At 32.9% G+C, this 26,142-nt stretch overlaps 2 protein-coding genes and 1 pseudogene across 2 annotated transcripts; 1 reads left to right on the top strand and 2 right to left on the bottom strand.

The window, feature by feature from the left end:
• Nucleotides 1-112: 112 nt before the first annotated feature.
• On the bottom strand, nucleotides 113-3,694 carry LOC123197910 (nuclear transcription factor Y subunit C-2-like). The gene is made up of 2 exons (XM_044612421.1): nucleotides 3,511-3,694; nucleotides 113-1,297 (listed from the first exon to the last, which is right to left on the bottom strand). The coding sequence occupies exon 2, from the start codon at nucleotides 1,241-1,243 to the stop codon at nucleotides 413-415; it is 831 nt and encodes a 276-aa protein (XP_044468356.1). The 5' UTR covers nucleotides 1,244-1,297; nucleotides 3,511-3,694; the 3' UTR covers nucleotides 113-412.
• A 4,435-nt stretch (nucleotides 3,695-8,129) lies between these two features.
• Nucleotides 8,130-10,033, top strand: LOC123197748 (GRAS family protein RAD1-like). The gene has a single exon (XM_044612121.1). It carries the CDS (start codon nucleotides 8,244-8,246, stop codon nucleotides 9,849-9,851), a length of 1,608 nt encoding a protein of 535 aa, XP_044468056.1. The 5' UTR covers nucleotides 8,130-8,243; the 3' UTR covers nucleotides 9,852-10,033.
• Nucleotides 10,034-10,211: 178 nt separating this feature from the next.
• LOC123197747 lies at nucleotides 10,212-17,411 on the bottom strand (annotated as a pseudogene).
• Nucleotides 17,412-26,142: the final 8,731 nt, after the last annotated feature.

Genomic DNA, 26,142 nt, shown 5'->3' with positions numbered 1-26,142 from the left:
TGACCCTACCCAAACGCCAAATCTATAATAGTCAATTTAAACTTGTTGAGAGTAATATAATATCATCATAAAGCTGTCTATGTAATAAACAATATCACCAGAAAAATAACAGTACTATTAATAGGATGAGTAGTATTATTTAATCTCGATCCAAACTACTGAACGGAAATTCGAACTCAAGATTGATAATAATCGACACAAGGCAAACAGAAATTTAAACAATAGCCATTACACAATTTCAATCAAAAGAAGAGAAAAACACAAGCCAATACATGATCCAGTTGCCACAATGAGATTAGCATTATCATCCGCAGAGTGTGATAGATATTACAACTATCAACTGACACTAACTAGAATCCATCCCTGATATTCAGAAGCCCTACTTAGACACATAATTACCTGACATTACACATTAAGAATCGGCTGGCTGCTGTTGAGATTGCTGTTGCGGCTGCTGCTGCTGCTGTGGTGGTTGACCTTGAGGCCATGGCATAAAGGCCACAGGTGGTTGAGGCTGTTGGGCAGCGTAGAGAGCTGCTGCTTGATCGACCGGCTTTCCCATGATCATCCCTGTAGGTCCAACAGGATGCTGTGGTTGGACATAGTATAAAGGCATGTCAGCAGGAGAACCCACAACAGGAATTGTAGCCTTAGTGACTCCAAGTCCCTCCTCTTTCAGTTCATCTCTAGGAATGATGTCCACCAAGAAATCAAAAACATCAGTCCTTGATATGGCAGCTGCAATGTCATTCTTTTGCAAAGTCCTCCTCTTGTTCTCTTCCGTGTGGATCCAAGAGCGCAAGGTCAGCTCAAGAATAAACATCTCACAAGCCTTTGCAAAAATGACAGGAGCCTCCGCTGAAATCATTCTAACATCTTCATCAGCTTTCATTATTTTCTTGATCCGAGCAAGCGGGAGACTATGATTCTTGAAATCGAAAGTTTGCTCAATTTCTTGCATTTGGTTGGACCAGAACATTTGCAGCTGCTGTTGCTGCTGCTGCTGCTGTTGATGGTGGAAGTGCTGGGCTTGTTGGAAGGCAAGCTGGTGTGAAGAATTTGAGAAGGCAGCAGAGGGCTGTGTTGGGGATGGCACGGCTACAGCAGGAGTACCTGAGGCCACCATGGGAGTAGTTTGGTAGGGAGGCGTAGGATATGCCATCTGGCCACCACCTGCTATGACTCCCATCACGGGCTGCTGAGGTTGGTGATGATGCTGTTGATTTTGCTCAGATTGGTCCATGGCAAACTACACGATTTCTTTTTTCTCTATTCCAGCAATTCTCTTATTACATTACTGCAGATGATAAGAACAACAAGATCCTTTATTGTAGTCAATCCAACATTCTAAATTCTAATATTAATCTTGAATCCATAGGATTTGAACAAAATAAGCTTGAGATTCCATTTCATTAATTCTATGATCTTTAATAAGCAAGAAAATCTGATAAGTTTCTAAAATTTACCAGCTTAAATATAATTAGTTGTCAACTTTAACATTTATTTTTTCAAATAATATTATTGTTATCACTAATATCGAAAAAATTCAAATAATTGGCAATAAAATAAATGTAGTTACCAGATATATGAAGCTGCAAACGATAATTTATGCTCATAATTTTTGTAATTAACAACATTAAAAAGCACAAATGAATTCTTTATGTTCAAAAGTGTGACAAATAATCACCTCGAATTATACAATTAGTCAGTAGTGTTCAAGAATCATTATGGATGCCATAGGTGGTTCTATCTCACAACTTACAAGCCTAATACGCCAGAAAAAAACAGAGATCTTTTGTAAATACAAATAACTGAACAGGGATAGCTAACACCTTTCCGTAATTTATTTATTATTCAAAATATAATAGATACCATAAAAAATGAATCATCATCTAACTCACTTTCAAGTATATTAGCATTCAACTTGACTAGAAACTAATTAGTTATAATGTAAAGTTTTTCCAAACTTTACTAACAAGCCATTTCTCACAAAGCTTGTTCCTTTTAGCCTCACATCGTGGGTTTGTCCACAGGGGTTTACATCCGTCCATTTTCATCAAGTACTCAGCCAATTACTTTTTGGTGAGACTAAAATTCCATCTCTCTTCCCCAAGCAAATCCAACTGTCTAATTTCATGCTTAAACCGATCTCACTAGCTACCCAGCTACCCATGAAACATTGCTAGAGAATGGACTAAATGATTAGCAACAGACTCAACCGCCTCAACCACTATGTTTCTACTGTAAACTTTGTATGCAGCTTTATTTTTTCATAACTATACATTAACATATATTGTGGATTATTATTTCAGGATAACATTGTGCAACTCATTACTTGTGGCTCCCTCCCCATAAAAAGGGACAAAAAATCTTGAATAAGCAATTAACAGATCTTCGCATACCCAACATTAATTCTTTAAGACATATAACATGAGAAGGACAGTGAGGAAAATCCTCTAAGTCTACAGAAATAAAAATATTCTGGTCTAGCAGGTGAAAGAATTTTGATAGTAGAAGTCCACAAAAGATTTCCAATGATAACTACTTTCTTTACTTTATTAAACAAAGAAGAAAGGCATAGCAGTGTTTACACTATACACAAAGTTGTTGACCAAAAAATCTATAAAAGTACTTCTAGCCCAGAATAGAACTGTAAGACACTGTTTCAACATTGTGACCATTTGAGGGGTTGAATGACAAGTAAAAGGGCTATTTCAATGAACTCATTCAAGTTTTGAGATTTTTTTTATTCAGAGTAGTAAGAAAAGTTCTAAATTTTATGACCTTTTCTTTTCCACCAGGTTGGTTAACAACCCAACAAAAGCAAGTCGGTCTCAGGATGACATTCTTAGTTAGCTTTCATCTCCCCAAATTAAGTTATAATTCAGAGTTGATTCTCTAATACTACCGCTAACCAGTATGAAATGTATTACGAAAACTTAATGCACCAATTAGAACAGATTTACCTCATTATCATACAATTTAAACAGTCTCCACTAAAGAAGGGAAAAAGCTGACTATATTTGCGAAAGTGGCTCATGCAACAAGACATGCAAGTGTATATTAACTAAAATATACATGTGTAAAAAATATATTGATTACAAGTCGAATATATTTATAAAAATTAATCTTTAACCGAATTCTGGTTAATACTATCCAAAGAAAAAACAAAACTTTACCTGCCAATTACATTGCACCTAAAGTTATTGACCACAAAATAAAAAATGATCCAGAGAATCACAAGATCATGCATGGAAAATTCACTGATTGGGTCAAACAAAGATCACACTGCCACACCAAGTTGCAAAGAGAACACATGTCATCATCATTCAAGCTTAAAATTAAAAACTTTATACAAAATCACCCCCAAAAAATAAGAATTGAAGATGAAACCAACATAAAATGTAGTCATTTCTTTCATCGTCGTTGCTCTCACCAACGCAGAAAGTGCTACAACAAAAACGCAAAAATAAAAGCAACCTAGAAACAGAAATGAAAAATAAAAATTACCCATAAATTGGCTAAGCTGAATTTCGATACAGAGCTTGCTGAGAGAGCAGAAACCCTAAGAGAGAGAAAGATGAGTCAAGGTTGAAAGGGAGGGACACAGAGGGTTTGAAAGTTTTAAGCCTGTGAAACTTTTGGAAACCAGGGAGACTTCTGCGGGTATCTGTGCGATGCCACATGCCAATCAGTGAGAGCTCTGACTCATAAAAGGACTGTTCAGAATGTCCACGTGGCCGAATGCTGCTGGATGTCTGGTCAGAGCAGCGTGCTCAGGTAAACGACTGTGACGTTTTAGGAAAAAGACTGCCACTGTGGTTGGGGTTAGTTTGGGGATTTCAGAAGAATCCTAGGGTGCTTTAGGGAATTCAGGGGAGTTTTAGTTTTAGATTTGTCTTGAAAATTTACACTTCTATATTATCAAGTAGATAGAATGGAGGAGTTATTAGTTTTTTTAAAGAGTAAAATTTAGTGTTTTTCCACCAAGAATTAATTTAGATACCAGGATATACTATTCTTTAGCAATTCTAATTAATAAAAACATATATAAATATTAATATATTTTCATATAGTTAAATATGATTTTATTATTAATTTAAAATTATCAAATCATAATATAATAGGTCGAATATTTATGTTCATTGTTAGTAAAATATTATTGTTTATTGTTCTATCAACAATTTTATTACCTAATAATCCGATCAATTAGCTAAAACTCAAACTTGTTTTAAAAAAAAAATTTGGAATTCAATTTGAATCAATTTAAATGTTTGAATCATTTCATTTGTAAAAACAAACCCAATTCTTAATTTAAACTTATATTTTTATTCCGATAAAATAGTTAGGATGAAATCCTACCTTAGGAATGGCAACGAGGAGAGACGAAAAGGGAATCTCAATCCCCATCCCTATTCTCGTAGGAGATATTAATCCCCATCACTGGTCTGTCTCTGTTACGGAGATAAAAATGATTTCTCATCCCCTCTTTAAGAAAAAAAATCCTCTCTCTGTACCCGTAAGAAAAAATCTTCTCATTATACCTTTTAAATACAATATAAATATATTAAATAACAAAATTAAGTAAAATTAAAACCAATCCACTATTTTAAATGTCACAAATATAATATATTAACTACTTTAATATGCAGAATTTAAAAAATATAAATAATCTAAAACTATAAAGATATGTTAGTATTTTAAGTAAATATATTAATATAAATGGACAAAGACGAGGGCGGGGTGGGAAGGAGAGGGGACATATGTATCTTTATCCCCAATTGTAGGGATTTTTTCATCTCCGTCTTCATCTCTTTTCTTGTTTTTATTAAAAAATCTTCTCTCTGTTAGGATTGGAGATGATCAAACCCTTAAAATCCGATCAAAATTATTATTTTTTATCCTACCCTGGTACTTAGCAAAGCTAAATCCACCAACATTATGCCGAAAGTTGCTTTTATTTCCACAACTCATTGCAAATGATTCCCTTAGGAATGGCAACAAGGAGAGGCAAGAAGAGGATCTCAATCTCCGTTCCTGTCCTCGTATGAGATATCAATCCCCATCTCTGGCCTGTCTCTGTTACGGGGATGAAAATGATTCCTCATCCCCTCTCTATGAAGAAAAATTCCCTCTCCGTATTCGCAAGAAAAAATCTGTTTATTATACATTTTAAACACAATATAAATATATTAAATAATAAAATTAAGTAAAATTAAAATCAATCCACTATTTCAAATGTCATAAATATAAAATATATTAACCATTTTAATATGTAGAACAAAAACATAAATAAATTTAAAAAATATAAATAATCTAAAACTATAAAAATATGTTAATATTTTAAGTAAATATATTAATATAAAGAGACAGGAACAGGGCCGGGGTGAAAATGAGAGGGGACATATGTATCTTTATCCCCAATTATAAGGATTTTTTTATCTTTGTCCTCATCTCTTTTCTTATTTTAATCAAAAAATCTTTTCTTTGTTAGGATAAGAGAGGATCAAAACCCTTAAAGTCTGATCAAAATTATCATCTTTATCCTACCCTGATACTTAGCAAAGCTAAATCCACCAACATTCTGCCGAAAGGTGCTTTTATTCCACAACTCATTGCAAATATCAATTGACAAAGTTAAAAAATAATTTATCGTGTAATATTGATTGTTGTTTCCAATGGTAGAACTACTTTATATTATTTTAAGTCAAAGTTTATTATTAAGGCATTTTATTGGGGAGACCACAAGAAATAATTAATTAAATAAATAAAAATCCAAGGGTCAAAATCTATATAAATAATTTTGATTTGTTGGCAGTTCAAAATGACTCTATATATTGATTGACATGATTGTATACATGATGCATCATTGTGATGGTCGCATATGCATATAATTTGTATAGAATTAATTTGTGATATAAATGAATATAAATTATTCATGTGAAATATAATTAACATGACAATAATCTAGCATTGGGTTGTTTTATATGACTCTATGTTGAGTTTGAGGTAAAGATTTGATTCTTTTTTATGAACGAATTGAGTTTAAATTAATCCACATATTTGATTTTGAATCAATTACAACTAAATTTAAAATTAAATTATTTTTTAAATTGAGTTCGAATCTTAACTAATTAATCTTAAATTGGCTCCTTAATTTAGATTTGAGCTAATTTCGAAATGGTTTTATTAGGGTTTAATTTGAATGGAATCTAACTTTATTATAAATAGAATATTCTAAAGATTTTGTAGTAGCAAGAACTAATGATCACCCTTACAAGAAGTTAGAAGACCAATCTAATCAACTATAGAATAAGGACCAATATTATGTATATCCAAGTTTGAGTACTTAATTGAATAGTTAGATAATGTATTATCACGTAATTTGATGTTATTTTATCTTTAATTTAAAATTATTCAATTATATGATAACAAATTATCTGAGTATTTAAAACTGGGTGCATATAGTTTATTGTAGAATAAGATCCATTTCACATTATATGTGTAGTTTGGTTAGAACTTGTTTTTGCTACACATCTTTATCATGGTATCATAATGGGAAGGTGGATGGGGACGTAAATATAAGTTTTGTGTATGAAAATAAATAATTTAGTCGGAATATTTTACCTACCGTTATGTGATCTAGTTGCTAGATCTCAATGTACCCTTTTGTAGTTAAGGTCATTTGTGTTTGAAAATAATGACATCTATAAGGTGTTTTTGTTGTTGATGGTGACCCGAATAGGATTGAGAAGAATAACAATTACGTGTAATAAAACGGGTATGCCTACAGACAAAACATATGTAACATTTTATGGACATACGATTTGTGAGTGCACGAGTCAAGTTATTACCAACTAGAGTTTGTACTTAAAAATTGTATTTAAGTGTATGTGAAAAGTGTTATGAAAGTGTGTGTACTGTAAATATAGAGAGAACATTTAATCTCTTCTCCATATTATAATCTTTTTCATTTATAATAAAAAAATTTCTATTTTTTGCCCGTGAATTTTTGGTTTTTTTACGTAAATCTAATGTTATTGTTTGAAGTACATGTCTTCTTTACTATTTGGTTAAATATTTAGTTTTCTAACTGTTTTCAAGTCAAGAGTAGTTGATGAGTTTACTTTTTTTAAAAGTGCATTAAAAACCCTTTTTTTATTAATTGATCTATTTTCAATTCAAACCTGTGGGTTGGTGAGAGAGATTTAGATGACAGGAGATGAGCAAAACCTTGAGGCAATCATAGCATTATTCAATAAAATTATTTACGCATATGTATTATGAAAAGTCATCACATTTTATACCACAAACATGTGAATCACATCATATATATGCAAAGTTTTTTTAGATTGATCAATAGGGTTTTGAGAATGAAGAGGATTGAGCTCCTAATCCCCAATTTTCTCATTTTTATCATTTAAAAGGAAATGAAACAAAAGGCAGGCGAAGTGTGCAAATAAAGCTTAGCCATCTTTGGTGTCTCATTGTTTGTTGGCCGCCCAAGAAGAGCATGATTTGTGACAAGCACATGACACCAATGACAGAAGAGAGAGGGGCCCTTCGTTGTGTTGAGTTCATCGGCCTTTTAAGGCCGGCCATTGCATGTGAAGTTATATAATAATTGCAGAAAACAATAAAAATTCAAAGCTTGTTATCACTACCCCCAACCCAACCATGCCTGTCCCTTTCCATTCACCTTCACCGAAGTACATTTCAATATTATGAAACAACACCCTTTTTTTTAATGGAAAAAGAAAACAACAAATGCATATAGGGGTGAATTCGAGTCGAACCAATTTGAATGGTGAAAAGTGACGCTAAAAAGAAGAAGAAAAATTGTTATAGAAGGAAAAAAAAAATCGTCAAAAAAAAAAATTGTCGAAAAATAAGAGATCTGGTGAAGAATTATCAATAAACTCTTAAACTCAATTTATGGTGCTCCATTGGAGCTTTGACTTGAATTCAGTTTGTTCAAGCCGCATATGAATTTGAGTTTGAGTTGGCTCGGTTTAAATTCACTCATGTTTATGCATATAATATATTTATATATGTTAAAAGAAGTTTGGATTGAAAGTTGGGAAGAATTTATTATTTTTCTCTTTCTGAGCTCAAAACAAAGAGAATATTCTTCGCCACATGGTTAAAAGAAGTTGAGAAAGCATCTATAGTCTCCAAATTTAAGTACCTATCAGGCAGTTTTCTCCAGTCTCCATTCATCCTCCAAGGTTGTTGAAGAATCCATGGAAGCAATGAATGGATGGCTCTCTTTCCCCATGCATTATGAGAGCTTCAATCAAGACCTCGCCATTAGAAGGTTTTGTCCAGCAAGAGTTGAGCAAGAACAAGGAGAATGGGATGAGATTATGAATGAAGTTGAATTGTTTTCTCCTTCCGATCATGATGACTCCACCAGCACTCCTCATTTAGCTGCCTCTGAGGTTGATGAGTTTGTTGATAGCTTCTTTAACATGGAGAACGATCACGACAACAAAGACAATAATAATGACATTGGTCATGATAATCTCAAGGCCTCTGAGGAGGAGCTCAAGAGTAGTTTTGATCACATTCAAGATGTCCAATTTCAGATAAATGAAGGGGATGATAATTTGCAATTGAGTAATTGTGCCTCTTATGAAGAGTTTGGGATTGCTTCTCATGAGATGGTGCCTAGTGTGGATGAGGTGAGTCATGGTGTCGATCAAGGGCTTCACTTGGTGCATTTGTTATTGGCTTGTGCTGAGGCCGTTGGTTGCAGAGATACTCAGCTTGCTGAGTCTATGCTCAGCCAGATTTGGGCTTCTGCTAATCCTTGGGTTGATTCTTTACAGAGAATTTCCTATTGTTTTGCAATGGGGTTGAAGTCTAGGCTATCTCTTCTTCAGAATGTCAATGCAAATGGTACATTTACAGATGGAGCCATGGACGTGTCATTGATCACCAGGGAGGAGAAAGTTGAAGCTTTTCAACTCCTTTACCAGACAACTCCTTACATTGCTTTTGGTTTCATGGCTGCAAATGAAGCTATATGTCAAGCTGCACAAGGGAAAAACTCTTTGCACATAATAGATCTAGGAATGGAACATACCCTTCAATGGCCCTTTTTGATTAGAAGTCTAGCTTCAAGGCCAGAGGGTCCTCCAAAAATCCGAATTACCGGATTAATCAATGATCAGAATCTGTTAGAGCTTGAAGCCAGCATGAGTGTACTTGCACAAGATGCCAGTTCACAAGGCATCTTGTTAGAGTTTCTCATGGTATTGGAGCCAATTACTCCATTGATTTTAACTAGAGAGAATCTTAACTTGAAAGAAGGAGAAGCATTATTTGTGAATAGTTTTATGCACTTGCACAAGTTTGTTAAAGAGAGTAGAGGCTCCCTCAAGGCAATTCTCCAAGCAATCAAGAAACTCAACCCAACCTTGCTTACAATGGTTGAGCAAGATGCTAACCATAATGGTCCTTTCTTCCTTGGGAGATTTCTCGAGTCTCTTCATTACTACTCTGCTATTTTTGACTCGCTCGAGGCTAGTCTGCCAAGAAACAGTCTTCAGAGGATGAACATAGAACAACTTCACTTTGCAGAAGAGATAAGAAACATTGTAGCGTATGAGGGGTCTGACAGAATTGAAAGGCATGAAAGAGCAGATCAATGGAGAAGACAACTAGGCAGAGCAGGATTTCAAGTTGTGGGGTTGAAGTGTTTGAGTCAAGCAAAGATTATGCTATCTGTTTATGGTTGCGATGGCTACACTTTGGCTAGTGAGAAAGGCTGCCTCCTCCTTGGATGGAAAGGAAGACCCATAATGCTTGCATCTGCTTGGCAGGTCAACAATGGTTCATCTCCTTAGTGTCTTGGCTGATGCCCTCACCAAAATGGATTTTTTGCCATTTACAGAAGTGATTTTGAGTTAGAGAATAATAAGCTGGATCGTCTGGTAAATGATAATTCCTTTATAAAAAATGGTGTTTTTGATTTCATTGTGCAAAGGACTTTTTGCAATGCAACCATCTGATCCTGTGGTCTCCAAAAGTTTCCGTTTTGTTCATGCTGACTCATCTGCACATTCCAGGGGTATTATTTGTACTTTTGAACCATCAAAACCTGGCAAAATCTATTGGAAACTGAGGAGTTCAACTAGCTTCTGTTTTTGCAAGAAAATTACAATTACTGAAACCAATAGGAGCATAAATTTGCTACACAAACCAAATGAGTAAACTGCAACTCTTTATATGAAGCAGATCTGTAAAAGTAATGTAAGAATCAATGACAATGTAGTTAGGTTCACATGAAAATTGAGATACACTGGAGTTTTATTAAGGAGAACCTCTTCCATTAAAAAAAAAAACCAATTATGGAAGGCAATTTCTCCATTCTATTAATATATACCTCTTGCTTGTACAATTGAATGAATATAACAAATAAATCATTTGTAGGTACTGAGGAACCGTTAAACCATTACTTGGATGCCTTGTGAGCATGTTTGGCGTGGTTAGCCGCATTATACATCACACGTAAACGACTGGCGATTGCAGTGAAGGATGGCCTGGCGGCTGGGTTTGGAGCCCAACACTGCTCCATCAATTCTTTCCATTCAGAATCACAAGGGCTTGGAATGGTTGGTCTCAATGTGTTATTTACAATTCCTCCTGCATGCAAGGAAAAACATTATGAGAACCATATCTCAACAAGATTGTTGACAGAAAACATAACATTTGAATGTGACAACTTTTCTCAAGCAAGAAATGATGGAAAAACAAGCATAACACATATATAGTGTGTCAAATCCTATCACTGTATGGGGCTGGCCAGCTGGCCTATAACTTAAATTTATAAGCAACACCAACGATGTTAGTTCTAAATTCTGATCTTCATAGTTCAAAGGATCGTCAAAGCAACATAATATAAGGATGCTGCAAATACAAATGGGTGAGGAAAATGTAGATGTGTCACCATTTCCTGGAAAGTAAGAGAAACCAGTCTGGAAAGGACATCTTCAATGAAGATATAAACTACACTGGAATGATCTGTTTCAAGGAAAAATGCGCGATGATATAGAGCTTTTGCTTCATGCCTTGAGACCTAAATTTTTATTCGTCTATGCAAGCAGACACTGATAACAAGAACTTGGATTTACAGTTTGCAGTTTTGTAGCACAGGCAAAAAGAGAATAGTACTAGAGACAAACCTATAATTGCACCATAATGCATATTTGCATATGGCTCCTCCCCAGTGAGAATCTCCCACAAGACAATACCAAAGGAGAACACATCGACCTGTGGATAAACAAAGAGAGTAAGCAAACCAATACTTGTAAGAGGCAAAGCTCAACAGCCAGACACAAGCATAAAGAAAAAGGTCAGAACCCTTAAAGTACAAAGTTAAATAAAAATTTTCCTGAAAATAATGCTACACATATTTTTCAGATCTCCCTGCAGTCAAAAAAAAAATTTTCTGCATCTCGACTATTTGTTGACAAGAGGAAACTTCAATACCAGCTCCACAACTATGTTCTTTCTTTAGCTATTGTGGAAGAAAATATCGTGAATGGTATCTTACCTTTTCTGAGACCTTGCTGCTGCTGCCACTTAGCAGCTCAGGGGCCATCCATGGTAGGGTTCCACGTACACCACCAGAAACCAAAGTATTCCGCTTGATCTTTGATAGTCCAAAATCAGCAACCTGGGATCAGTAAGAATAGAAACAATTACAAGTAGTACATACTTTTTGTTGGGAACGCCAATCACTTAAATACACAGCATTGTCAACTGAACCTTGCAAATTGGTCGTGAAGGATCTTTTAAGTTCACAAGCAAATTGTCACATTTCAAATCAAAATGTACAATGTTTTTTGAGTGCAGATATTCCATTCCAAATGCTGCATCCATAGCAATTATTAATCTCTTGCGGCAGTCAAGAGACCTGATGAAGATTAAAGAAACAGGAAGCAAGAGAGTAAGTTTGAAAGGAGTAACAGCTTCCACACCAAAATCATGAACCAGCAGGAAGAACATATAAGAAAATCACAATACTTTTGGAAGTTCTCAGTACGAAATACGTATATAATCTGTCTAATGTTTCATTCTAGTATGACAATATGAATAATATTTTAGAACATCTGTTCTATTATGCAGAAGTCAAATCGAAATTAACTGATTGGATAATCTGAGGGTTTTACCTATCCTTATGAACCAAAACATGCCTAAGAGAACCATCGACCATGTATTCTGCCACAGTAGCTAATGTCCCACCAGGTCCATCTTGCACTACACCATAAAATGCCACCACATTTGGATGGTGGAGCTTTGAAAGAATGTCAGCTTCACGCCAGAACTCCACTGTCTGGAAATGTCAGTGAGCATAAAGAATTAAGAAAATACAAAGAGTAGTCTAGAATTTTTTCTGATCAGTGATATAATGGTTGCACAAGTGAGATGATATGTATGATAGCATGGAAGAGAAGTATAGCTATGTTTGAAACTTTGTGAATAGTTTTCTTTTTTCTTTTTGGCTCTTCTTCAGGATAACATGGAAGACTGTTGTTAAATATAAATAAGCATTGTCCAATTTGGAGATAGACCATCTGACATAAATTTTGTGAAGACCAGATTAAAGTGAAAATCTAGAGGCTTGACATCATATACTAGTATACATGTTTACATATGCAGACATATACTAGTGTCAAGGTGTTAAAACTTTTACCAATCTCTCTTGCTCAGATGATCTTCCTGTGAAGCAGCTCTTTTTAATTCTCTTAATGGCAACATCTGTTCCCCTCCATTTTCCATGATACACAGTCCCAAAAGTACCAGAACCTAGTTCTTTCTGCTCTTCAAGATCTTCATTTTTTATTACCTTTTATGTACATCCCGAAGAAGCAACAAAGCAGAAGTTGAGTAGAGACAAAAAATATTCTTAAAAGCATGCTAAACAATATAAAACAACAAGAAGGGCCATAACCAAGGGCAAGCAAGAAAAATGAAAGCATGTCTGTACTTTTCACAAATGTGTAGAGTATAGAACTAGAAAAGGACAATTTTAGAGGTCAAACACAAGCCCTTACAAGTTTAAAACAATAAACACAGCATAACTGTTCAAGAAATTCAATATAGTCATATAAAATATCTAGTCAGGTACAAGTCTTCGTCTTGTAAAATCATGCCATAGTAAACAGAAAGACAACATTCAGTACAAAACCTTGTTAAAGTGCATGTCAATATTTCACACAGGCATCATACCTGCAAGGTATTAATATCAAAGTCTCCCAAAGAAGGGTCAAGAGGAGGTAGAGCAACATTCTTGTTTCCAATATCTGCTTCCTGAAAGTATTGAAGTGGTCAAATATTTCACCATGGCCCATATACTTTACACATATCTTACGCCAAATCACCAATAAAAGACATTTGTTACCTCATACTCTGACTCCGGTGCTCTTAGGTTCTCCATCATCTTGTCAAACTGCATGCTTTCACTAACACTAGGGTCCATTCCGAATGTTCTAGGTAAACCTTTCTGGTTATCTTCACCAAAATTGGGTTGGGAATCCACATGGCTCAGTGGAACTCCTGTTGTTAAAGGTGTATACTGATACAATATACGATCTCCTTCTTCAGAATCTTTATGCACAGGCAAGAAACTGAGATGATCTTGGTCCATGAGAGAATCATCTTTTTGACCAAATTCTGCTTGGGCCAAATTCAGAAAATAAGACCAGTGCTTTGGTTCATGATTTTCCATGTTCACACTAATGCCAGCTTTATCTTTGTGCAGCAGGGTAATACCAGAGGGATCCTCATAAAGTTTGGCTTTGGAGTATATATCTGAAAGAAAATCACGAGGGAACCTATCGTCAACATCAACACGAATATCTACCCGCTCTGGTGCTGCAACACCCACGGAGGAAATTCCTTGAGAAAAATCTTTAGTTGAGCTCTCCGGCTGAGGAATAGGCTGTGAATGCCCCTGAGTGGTACTAGCAGAGGATTCCTGGCCAATTTTCCCACTGCTGTTAAATTCAGATGGATTTAATGCAAATCCTTCATGGTGCATGATGGAAGCTGCTTGACTCAGTGGAGGAAGTTCTGAACCAGCTTCTCCTTTTCATATATCAATTGTTGCTTATGAACCTTATCCTTGTTTTGAGCACCTTTGTTGTCAGTCAGGTTTGGAATTGCTTGCTTCAACTCTTGATGGTCTAACATTTCTTCAGAAAGCTCTGAATTCATCTGAGATATTGAATCAGCAAACTCTTTGTACTTCTGAAGTTGGGCAAGTCCATCTTCAATGGTTTGAGGATCATTATGCAACTTTTCATCAGATTCTGAAACAGTATTCTGCTGGACAATATCGGAAGGTGAATGAGAAATGAGAAACTGAGAACCAAGATAGTCATCTGACTTCGACAACCGATCATGTAACTCTGCCTGCTCCCGTGGTATCATCACTGAATAATAGATCCTTTGAGGAGGTGCAGGTGGCTCAAGATGGCTTATATCAATTTGATCAGACTCTGAAATACCATGAGCAGCACCATGTGTGCTGCTAGGCATGGAGCATAAGTTATCATTACTACACTTTGACACCTGTACTACATTTACAGCATCAACAGGTGGAAACACTTTTTCAGGTTCTTGGTGTTTCCCTCATGTTTTGAAGGTAGAGATCCTTCAGGTGCAACAATTGGTACTGCTGCTTCTTCAACTGGAAAATGCCTCATCACCCTATCATCTTCTACCTGAACTGAACCATCAGATATCGGTTTACCCTGCCCTGCCATCATATGTGGATTTTGTGGTTGTAAAACTCTATATGGTTGCCCTTCACTCACGCTTCCATGTTGATTTATAAACCCTGGTGGAGGCATTGAAGTTGGCATTTTCTGAACAGGAGTGTATCTAGAAGGATCATGGCCATAGTGCAGAGGATACTCATTAGTTTCTCTATGATGCATCATCTGCCCATGAAAAAACTGTGGATTGGTTTCATAGGAAGACAAACTTGGTAGAAATATTTTAGATGAATGAATACTTGATGATGGGAATACATTGTCAGTCAATGTTGAAGCGCTAACCCCGACTGAGTCTGTGACAGCTCTTCTCGTCTCCCTATCAATGTTATGGTGCTCTAACTCATTCAAATCATTAGTTGATGTGCTGCTCCTCAAACCATGCAAGTTCAAGCCTTTTTGAGACACCAACTCCATGCCATTTACAGCAACCACATATTGAATCTCAGAGTCCCCATCACTGCTGGCAAGACAAAACTGAGCATCAGCCAAATCACTCATGGAGAACAGAAAAATCCTAAGCTTTTGGGATCCTTCTCTATCTCCAAGCTCATCACACTCCTCCATCATATTCTGCAGATCCTCATCACAGGACACAGAAACCAATGCATCAAGATCCTCCCCAGGGAGTTGATACTTAATCACATGAACTTGGCTATAAATTTCTAATGTTTTCTGCTTAAGCCTCTGCCAAGATATGTCCTTTCTTATACGTATAATGCGTGTTTCACCTCCGACATACCTAAGCTTCCCATCACTTGGCCGGGGTAAGATTTTGCCACCAAAGCTGCAGAGAACTTTCATTTTTATCGATGAGCTATCAGAGGCTTCCAATGACACATATCCATGTGTTAAACCCCGATTACTATCATAACCTGAAGGTGGTACAGATTGAACTGACCCATAGTTGCTTCTTTCTTCATGTAAAGAAGAATTTCTTCTCTCAAACTCTTTCTGGCTTCTCTCTACAATGGACAGCATTGAAACATCTGAGCCAGTTTCAGATCCCGTATGACTAATACCTAAAATGCCTTTAAGTTCCATATAGCCAGTGGCATAATTTGGATCACCTGCAATATTTGGAATCGAAGGCTTCCGGGAATTCACTCGATCGAGCATAAATTCAAGAGCAAATTCCTCACCAGTTTGTATGGAGAAGTTACGTACAGGTTTAACTTCTGACATATATGGGTCAGGAGGTATCATACTAACATTTATGCTGCCAGTAGGGTCTGGCATATATGCCTGAGATGCAGGCTGGACCTGGAATTCTCCATTTCCAGGTTGTATGGAATTGTATTGATACGGTTGAGGTATTCTTGATTGTTCCATGACTATGTTGTTTGGGTTTCTCTTCATTTAGCTTGACTCAAATGGCACATACCCAATGCTCTTGCAGCCTAGAAGAAACTCATATGCAAATGGTCCACCTACCAAACTGCAATCTTCAATCATAGCCTATATCACGAACTACGATAAGATATGGAAAAGCTGAATTTGCTAAAAGCCAGCCACAGTAAGTTTCCAGTTTACTCACAGTGGAAGAGGTTTACGGTAACTTCTGAAATATTAAAGAAGATAACTATTAACTGCAGTTGAAGCTCCAGTGAGCAAAAGGCCTTCAGAGGATATTATGGCCTGCACAGTACAAGAATTAGAGAAGAAAAGAGAATAACAATACAAATATACTACTCTAACATAAATATATAATTCAAACCCAAGGAAAGAAATATTATAAAAAGTAATGGTAACATATTTGCAACCAAAAAATAAAAATCATATCAAAAAGTTATAATAATAATAATCCAAACCTAAATTTAGTAAATATAACAAGTAATTATGTATTTTAATTTCATACCTTTACTTATCACATCCTTATAATTATTTTTAAAAAAAAAGGAAAACTTTCCAAAATTAAGGTCTTAATCTGTATATATGCATGAAACTACTTGATTGAAATAGCAAATTAATTTAGCAGGATCGCTGTTTTTCTCACTGTTATTATCTGAAATGTAAAAAAAAACCAGCAGATGACAAAGGAAAAAAAGAAAATATAATTACTATCATCAAACACATCACTTACTAATAATTAAGCACTAATGAAGCATCAATTAATTAGCTAACAATATCAGCTAACCGATTCCTCATAAAGGAACCTGCTTTCACCATAGATCACCAACAAAAATCAACATTTAACATTAATGAACCCCACAAATTAAGAAAAAAAAATCCTCCTCAAACTCAATCGAATCAATCTTAATTTCAATCAATAAGACTTGTTATTCAACATATAGGAAGAAAAAGAGGCTAATAGTTTAAAAGATGTACCTTTTAGAGAATGGTTTTGAATAATTGAGCTCTGGCTAGACCTTCTCAAGATGGTTTGGAAGAACCAGCCATTAATGGACCTGAAAAAACTCACTTTTCGAAGCTACAAAAAGCATAAGAATAATAACACATGAAAATGAAAATCCCTCATTTTCCTTCACACTCCATCATTTTCTTCAGAGGGTAGCTCTAGTTTTATCTTCTTCTGCCACAAAAATCCAATCTTTTTTTCAGACAATATAAAAATGATTCCTCAATCTCTCTGCCTGCTGCTTCACATCTAAATTCTTCCTTCACTAACAGTCAAACAATCAAAAAAATACTCCTATTTCCCAGACAACCCTTACCTTCTTCATATATTTCCCTTAATGCCCTTATTATTTCTTTTTTTGGACAGATTACCCTCATGCATCTTGTGTTTTCAATTCTATTTTTAGACACCCTTTGAAGATCATATTGTGTTGTTGATTGATCAATTTGTGAAAACAAAAATCAAATGATGTGGAGACTGGGTGCAAGATTGGTATAATACATGTGCATGTATTGTATCAAGTTCATGGTTCCCCATAATCCCTTAAAAAAATTTGTAAAATTAGTACAAGGTGAGTATGAAATGCCTTGGATAGATATACTGTCATGTGCAATTTATGGGCTCATACCAAGCCAACCCCTTTGCATTTAATGCAAATCTTGGATAAATTTTTTAATACAAAAATAGCAAATCTTGGATGAGCCCCTTTGATGGCTTCAAGAGATTTTGATCTAAATCTTATTTCATTTTAATGATTGAATCATGTAATTATTTTTGTTCCAATGATATGTATATTAATTTGTATTAAGTGTAAATAGAGTAATTTCTAAATTAGTTTGGTTCATTATTCAAAAGTCTGCAACAATTATTAGTTTATTAGTTTATTTTAATATAAAATTAATAAAATAACGATATGAGTTATAAATAAATTGTCTTTCTGCCATTGTTTATTCCTTTATTTATAAAACCAAGAGGGGTTTATAATATAATTAACATAATTAGGTATAATTAAATCCTATTACAATAAATCCATATCATTGATCCAACTTTGTTTTAAAAGGAAAATGATACTAAAAGATAGTTCTTGATTAATATCAAAAAAATGTGATTCCATGATTATAGGACATAGATTTGATATGTTGATTATTATCAAGAAAATGATTGAATCTGTCAAAATCTACTATTTTCGCTATTTTTGAATAAAAGGGTTTTAACCAACATTTTAGGTTAATTTACGTATAAATAACATGATCGATTGTTATATATAATTTATATAGTTAGTCATTATATAATGATTACTTATTTTTTAAATATTTATTTTGTGAGTTTAACTAAAAAATTCTTACCGTGCAACATATTTGATCCAATAGTATATAAAATTGATATCTAAAATCAGTTTGTATTTCGTTCTAATGTTATTAAATCAATATATAAATAGTTCTTTCTTCAATAAAAATGGTTACAGATTCACATTTGACATACAAATCTTGCAGCTCACCACTTTGCATAGAAAATTCTTAAATTTGCTTACTTTGAAGCAAAGAAAATTAATGTAGTCATATTCTTGAAGGGGTCTTTACAATGTATGGATTGATTCAGACGGTGGTTTGACCTTCTTATTTATTGTATAACTAATTTATTTAATAAATTAAAGTCACCAATGTAGTTGATTAATCATAAGATCAGTACTAAATCTCAAGCTTATCTCAACAATAAAAATACATATATAAGCAGAAAAGGTTGAGAATTTGGCCATGGTCGGTCAAGTTGGCTATTGTTTTTTCTTTCCCAATTTCAGAATAAAGTATAATTTGAATTTGTAATATATTTTGGTCGGTTCCCATTGCTCTCTTGTGACAAATTATTTTTCAAAAAAATGAGAAATTGTCAAAGAGTTTGTCATGTAATTTGCTTTTGTCAATGGTCCAAGCAACCAAAATATCAAATCAGTTGTATTTTTTCGTGGACTTCTTCCTACAAGATTAGACTCTAATTGCTCATAATTCTTTTTTTTTTTTTTTTAGCCACTTTGTTAATTTCCATTTACATCTATTAATTCTATGTAAATTCTAAAACCCAATTATTGGTCACAAACGATAAGGTGCAAGGTGATTTAAAATAGTAAATTGAAATGAATAAACTGATGCTTTTAGAATGGTTCTGCTCACTATTTGAAGCTCACATTTACCATTATGTTGTTAATATTTATGATCACAATTTAGAAACATACCAATAAATATTAAAAATATTGTTCTTTGGTCTCTATACAATTTGCAAATTTATAGAATAAAACATCAAAGTTATATTAGTAATCACAAAGTTAAATGCTAAAATTTTAATGTTACGAAAAAATGAAGAATCCTATGCCTTGCTTTGGTAAAAAGTTTGCTATATGGTAATGGTAAAGAATAAAAAGATATTTTGAGAAAACCATGAGGAATTATTGTAACTTTCAAAGGCTTTTCTTCCCATTCTTTAAATAGAAGATATTTCTCTTATATATTGTGTTATAAACTGATATGCATATAATGAGATTAGTTGTCATAAGCAGTTCATGTAATTAGTTAGGGATGATAATTTGGGCCCGACTTTGGGGGCTCCGACCCTCTCTAACTCTAACAGAGAGGGGATTCCCCGATAAAAACGGAAAAAGGGACGGGGATGAGGATGAAAAAAATCCTCATAATCGGGGATGAGAATACATATTTTGTAGCTCTTGTAACAAGTGATATTTTAGAAAAGTATGATTTATTTTATTTATTAAAATATAGAAAAAAATTTAAAATTTATTATTAGGTTAGGATTTTTATATCGCGGGGACGAGGAGGGATGGGAAGGGAGGGGATGGAAAAGGAGGAGGACGAGGGAGAGAGGACGAGAATTCTTTGTTATCCCTGTAACGGGGACGGGGACAGGGACGGCGACGAGGATTGATATCCCCTCCCCGCCCCTCCCCGTTTCCATCCCTATAATTAGTTGTTATAATATTTGTCCTTTTAGTCGTTACTCGGCCTATTTATGAGTGTGACTGAGAATGAATAATATTAAATTAATCCCTTGCTATATATTATAAAACTACCATTGTTATTATTATTATTTTTGTAAAGTTTCGGAAATAACAAAATTCCTATAATGTTAAGATTTAGTTGTAAAATTAAACAATAAAAAGGTAATTTGATAATATTTTATAACTTTTAAAACTAAAATGTATTGAAATGGACGAATATTGTAAAATTAAATGATTTGAAGAATGTGAATTATTTATTTGGGAAAAGTTGAAAGTTTATACCTAATAATAATAATCTAATATGGCATATGCAACTGATTTAGTAATTTACATGAATAGTATTATTTTTATTAAAAATAGAAGTTTATAGCTATTATGGAAGTTATTTTATTACATTTAATTATTGCTATACAAAATTTGTGAGCCAGAATATATTTTAAATTATATTAATTATAATTCTAAAAATACATTCTGTATATACATTTTGTAATGATGGTATGTTATCACTCATGTGACTATAAATTGAGAAGTGTAAAATTGTCACCATGCATCTCATCAGTTATAAAGAAAATTTTGCTTTTTTTTCAAGCTCTATGGAGCTTGTGTCTCCTTCTTCTCCAAAATGTTTACTTTCAAGAATAATTCCCATAAGAGAAGCAACAAAGAGTTTATCTTCTATTAAAATCAGATTAGTAACTTACCAGATGTTTGTTTGCCTTGAAATCACATCTTCGTAAGTGTTCTCTTTCTATATTCCAGCTTATTTTATATTAATTACATCAATAATGATTATTTTTTATTTGTAATTTTGATCACAGGGACAACAAATTCCGGTGAAAGTGATAATAGTGCAGGTCAAATACATTTCCCACAGCAAGTAGGCTGTTAACGTGAAGAAAAGTTCTGCTGCCAACGCCATTAAAGCAATTTAAATGATAGGTAGAGGGGCATCTATCACGACAAGCAGCTTCAATATAAGGTTGAAAGACATTTGTCGCAACAAATTAAGTCTCCTCCATCCATACATAAAATTAATGCAGACGTCATCATTTCTATCAAATGTAATTGTTTATAATTGAATGAAACTCACAATTGATTGTTGAGCTAAGTAGCACGAATAAAATAAAAATATAAAAATACAAAAATAGAAATATTGAAATGTATTTTGTAAAAAATATAGTAAACAAAAACGTGAGAATGCGTCAGATAATAATTCACATAGATGGCCAACTAGCATTATTGTAAATTTTACTTGCTTGGCAATCTATGTGAATTATTATCTGACGCATTCTCACGTTTTTGATTTTGTCGTGTCGTCTCATTGTTTATATAAACAATATTATTGTAATTTTTTCATTAAGCAAGTAAGATTGATTTTCGAATATTGTTTAGTCTGTTTTCACTCTTTGATCTTCTTAGTAATTTTAATGAGAATCTTGTTGCAGTTTAAGAGTTTTTGTCTAGCATTAATGACTAATTTTGCATCTCTTCTCAATTGCTCAAAAACACATAATAAAATTGGTATGTCTGATCCCACAATTTTTCCTCCAATGTTTCCGATTTTAAAATTATCAAATTCCATGCTGCTACGTCATGAACCCTAAGCTTAATGAAGAAAATTATCCCTATTAGTGGTTACATTCACTTTTCTTTGTAAGTGTTCATGATCTTGAGGATCATTTAACAAATTTAATTCCTTGTCCTGCTCCGTTTATGCTTGCAAAAACTGAAAATGATCTAGCAGCAGTGTATATATATATATATATATATATATCACCTATAAATTGGATTCAATAACTAAAACTACAAATCTTTTTGAGTTAAAGTTTGTACTGCAAAAATTTGAACATAGGTTGAATAATTAGGAGTTCATTTTATGCATTGCGCTTTAAAAGTATCATCCTTTAGCCTTTATACAATCTGAAATTTATAGAACAAAGATATGAGTTATGAGTAATTACACAGTTAGATGTGAGAATCCTAATGCTATGAAAAATGAAGGATTGTGTACTCCTATCTGAAAGGATGTGTCTGTTATCTTATAATGGTAGAGAATAAAAACAAATGTTGAGAAAATTATGGGGAATTATTGTAGCTTTCAAGGGTTTTCTTTTCCCCTTTTCGGAAGTGATATGCGAATAATATAGTTGGTCTTTATATACAGTTTGTGAAGCTAGTGGTTATAATTGTCTCTTCATTATTGTTCCATACAAGTGTTTGATCAATATGAAGTCTAACTGTAAAATAACATTAATCTGTTGATATATCTTATAATACTAAAACTTTTTGTTAAATTTCGAAAATAACAAAAATTCTCATCATGTTAAGATTTAGTTGCCAAAATTAAATAATAAAAGAGTAATTTGATAATATTTATTAACTTATAACACTATAAAATTTAGTGATGTTTATTTGGGTTAAATTGAAAGTGTATACTTAATAATAATCTAATATGGAAGTGGATTTGGTCATTTGCATGAATAGTATTATTAATATTAAATATGGAAGTTTATAGCTATTATGGAAGAAAATCTATTACATTTAATTATTGATTAAAAAAATCAATGAGCCAGATTATATTTTAAATGACATTTACTATAAGTTATAATCCAGTACAATAATGTTAATCTAATCACAAAGGAACTAAGACAGATCAATGCCAAATGGCACAATCAAAAGTTACGTGTTTTATAAATATAAGAAAAGAAAGAAAATCTACTATTAAATAATTTTGCATGATAACCAAAAAAAAAAAAAGTTCATATATATATATATATATATATATATATATATTGCCATTATTTTCGTTTCATCGACTTACGTAGTTTATTCTTAAAAATAATTAAATTTAAAAATCAATTATTGATAATAAAAAGTGACGATATTTATTTATTTTTATTAATTGATGTATAAGGGACTAGTGATTTATTTGAAATCTTAACTTATAAAATTAGTATATTTTTTAAATGGGTATTTTGATTTTTTAAATTATTAGGAAGATTAATTTTAAAATAAATATAAAAACAATTTAAAGGTAAATTAACCATATTATCATGAAGTTCTACTGTAATTTATCACGGATATCATTAGATAAAAAATTTCTAAAATACATCTTTAAAATGTATAATATGTATATAGATTCTATAATAATAATACATTATCACCGATGCAACTATAAATTGAGGAGAGAAATGTTATCACCGTTACATCCAATCAACTATAACTAAAGAGAAAGATGGTGTTTGAGTCTCCATCTTTTCCAATTTCAACAAAAGTTCCAATAAGAGAAGCAACAAAGAATTTGTTTTCTCTTAAAATCAGATTAATAACTTACTAGATGTTTATATACCTTAAAATCACACCTTAGTAAGTGCTATCTATTCATTTGTACATTTCAGATTAATTTATGTTAATTGCATCGATAATAATTATTTTTTATTTGCAATTTATGATAACAGGGAGAATAAATCCTAGTGGATGTGAAAGGGTAGGAGGTCAAATACGGGGGTTTAAAATTTCATTTTAATTTGTATTAATTTCATTTAACTTTGCTCTAGACGACGGCGGTGCAGGACTTCTGCACAGTGCTTCTACTAAACTTAATCGCACCGTTTAGACTTTATTCCTGACAAGGATTCATTCATCCGGGTGGAAATGGATTGCTGGAACAAAAAAGCAAGATATTCTGAGATGCCACTTATCAAAAGAACGCCTGCATGACGTTTTAAAATGTTGCAGGCTTCCCTACTGATCGCTGGCTAAGAAGATGACCTCCGGTCCAATCTTCAAAAATCAAGTCTCCTCTTGAATGAGACTTACAAGTTATTATTGCTGGAGCTCAAACTGTTAAATTATCTTAACCTATATTTAGATGGGTCAATGATCTTCAGGAGTTAAAGTATAGCTAGCTAGCTGAATAATGTTGACTGTATTGAATTGGATTCATAGTGTTACTGAGATGGCACAACAGACGATACATTGTACATTTTATTCCAGATCTTCGTAAATAAACAGGATAACGAAGAAAACAGATTAAGGGTTCTTCATTTTTCCGGGAAACTGTCGGAATTCTTCATGCTAGTCTCAGTTTCACAATTGCATCTCAAAAGGCAGCATGAAATTCTGATTCCAGGGCGTTAAACACCAACAAAAGAATAATTTTTTTCTTCCACTAACTGAATTAAACCATTCTTTTTGTCTGGGGAAGAAGCTCTTGCTTAGGACCAGTTTATATAAAGGTAGATTCATGTATAAAAATGATTAAACTAGAATACATATACGCATTCCAAATAATCTAATAGTTAATGTATACATGTTTTATTTATTTATAAATTTGACATATTTATATTTTTATTCTTCTATTAACTTAGTGGCTTTACAGGGTAAACAATTTAAGATTACCAACTATCACGATATAACATGACATGTTGGATATAAATGAGTTTATTTTTGAAATAAGTCTTTCTATTTCTAAAATTACTAAGAAAATTAATTTTAGAACCAATAAAAAAATACTTTAAAAGTTAGATTAAATATTTTATTATAGAATCTCATTATATAGTATCACGGAATGTTACCAAAGAAAAAATTCTTAAAATACATCATAAAATTATTTAATATTCATTTACTATTTGTAATAATAATGCATTGCCACCAATGTGACTATAAGTTGAGGAGTGCAATATTGTCACCATTGCATCTCATTAATTACAACCAGAAAGAAAAATTGTTTTTTTGAAACTTTATGGAACTTCGGTCTCCATCTTCTATTTTTGTTTTTTGTAAATATCATAAATTAATTACATTCTAATATAGAAAAAGATGAAATATTGTGATTGAAAGAAGTGGTAGCATTTAGGAAGTTACTAATCCGATTATGACACAACTCAAATTTTGTGTTGCATTATTCCATTGAATTTGATGATATTATTGAGGATGAACAACTTGGAGAAGAAATGGAGTTCAGCTTCATGGAGATCAAAAGAAACAAGTTTAAGGGTGTATGCAGTTGAGATGCAATGCTAAAAGAAACTAGGACAGACATGTATAGTGACATTGAAGTATGTTATACCAATAATATTTTTTAAGAATCCACATTTATTCGGAATTGAGATAGGATTTTGTGGAGGTTTTAACAAGTGGCATTAGAGTTCATAATTCTAACTCCGACTTTGCTCATCTTTAAAAGCCCAATTGAGGATAGGTTTCACTTGTGATGGTGGTTTGGGGAGTATGTTCATTCATGTTTGATCTTGGCCCGGTAGTTTAAAAAAGTGTAGGTTTATTGTAAGTGATGTTGGATGACCCAATATGTGATTAAAGAAAGGATTAAGAAGAATTTCACATTAAAATAAGAAGAAATATAAATTAAATATTTCAAAATAATAAGAAATATATAGAAAATATTTTTAAAAATAAAATATATTTATATATTCTTGGATAAGGATTTTAAACTTAAAATTAATATAATTAAAAAGGCAATAATTTGGTGCAGATTCTTTCTTCTCCAATTATTACATGTAATAAAATTACTTCCACAATAGCTAAAACCTTCCATCCTTAACATGAAATTTTTAATAATTACAAATTTTACTTCCACAAAAGGTCAATAGAATTTCACATTCTTAATGTCTCTAGATGTCCTCATACATAGAAAAACTTGAAAATGTCTTTGCCAAAATTTACATTCTATGGTAGATTTTTAACCTTATAAAAACACCTAGTTAATAGATGATGAAGAGTAAGAAAAAAATTTTATTTTGTTTTTCTTATTGGATCAATTAACGTAAGAGAAGGAAATGCAGATGAAGATGACGAAGAGTAAGAAAAAATCTTTATTTTTTTTCTTATTGGATCAATTGTTTACCAAATTATTAACCCATCAAGCAACAATAACTCGACATTTTCATTATAATTTTATCGGTATCTTTTTTTCTGTTTAATCTATTCTAAAAAATTATGTAAATATATATCATTATTCCACTGAAGAA

Source organism: Mangifera indica, chromosome 15 (assembly GCF_011075055.1).
Source record: "Mangifera indica cultivar Alphonso chromosome 15, CATAS_Mindica_2.1, whole genome shotgun sequence".
Taxonomy (NCBI): Eukaryota; Viridiplantae; Streptophyta; class Magnoliopsida; order Sapindales; family Anacardiaceae; genus Mangifera; species Mangifera indica.
This window is presented reverse-complemented; position numbering and strand designations above follow the sequence as displayed.

Bases quoted from the DNA above. Each gene is read 5' to 3' on its own strand.
- LOC123197748 (XM_044612121.1), top strand. From the start codon at position 8,244: ATGGAAGCAATGAATGGATGGCTCTCTTTCCCCATGCATTATGAGAGC.
- LOC123197910 (XM_044612421.1), bottom strand. From the start codon at position 1,243: ATGGACCAATCTGAGCAAAATCAACAGCATCATCACCAACCTCAGCAG.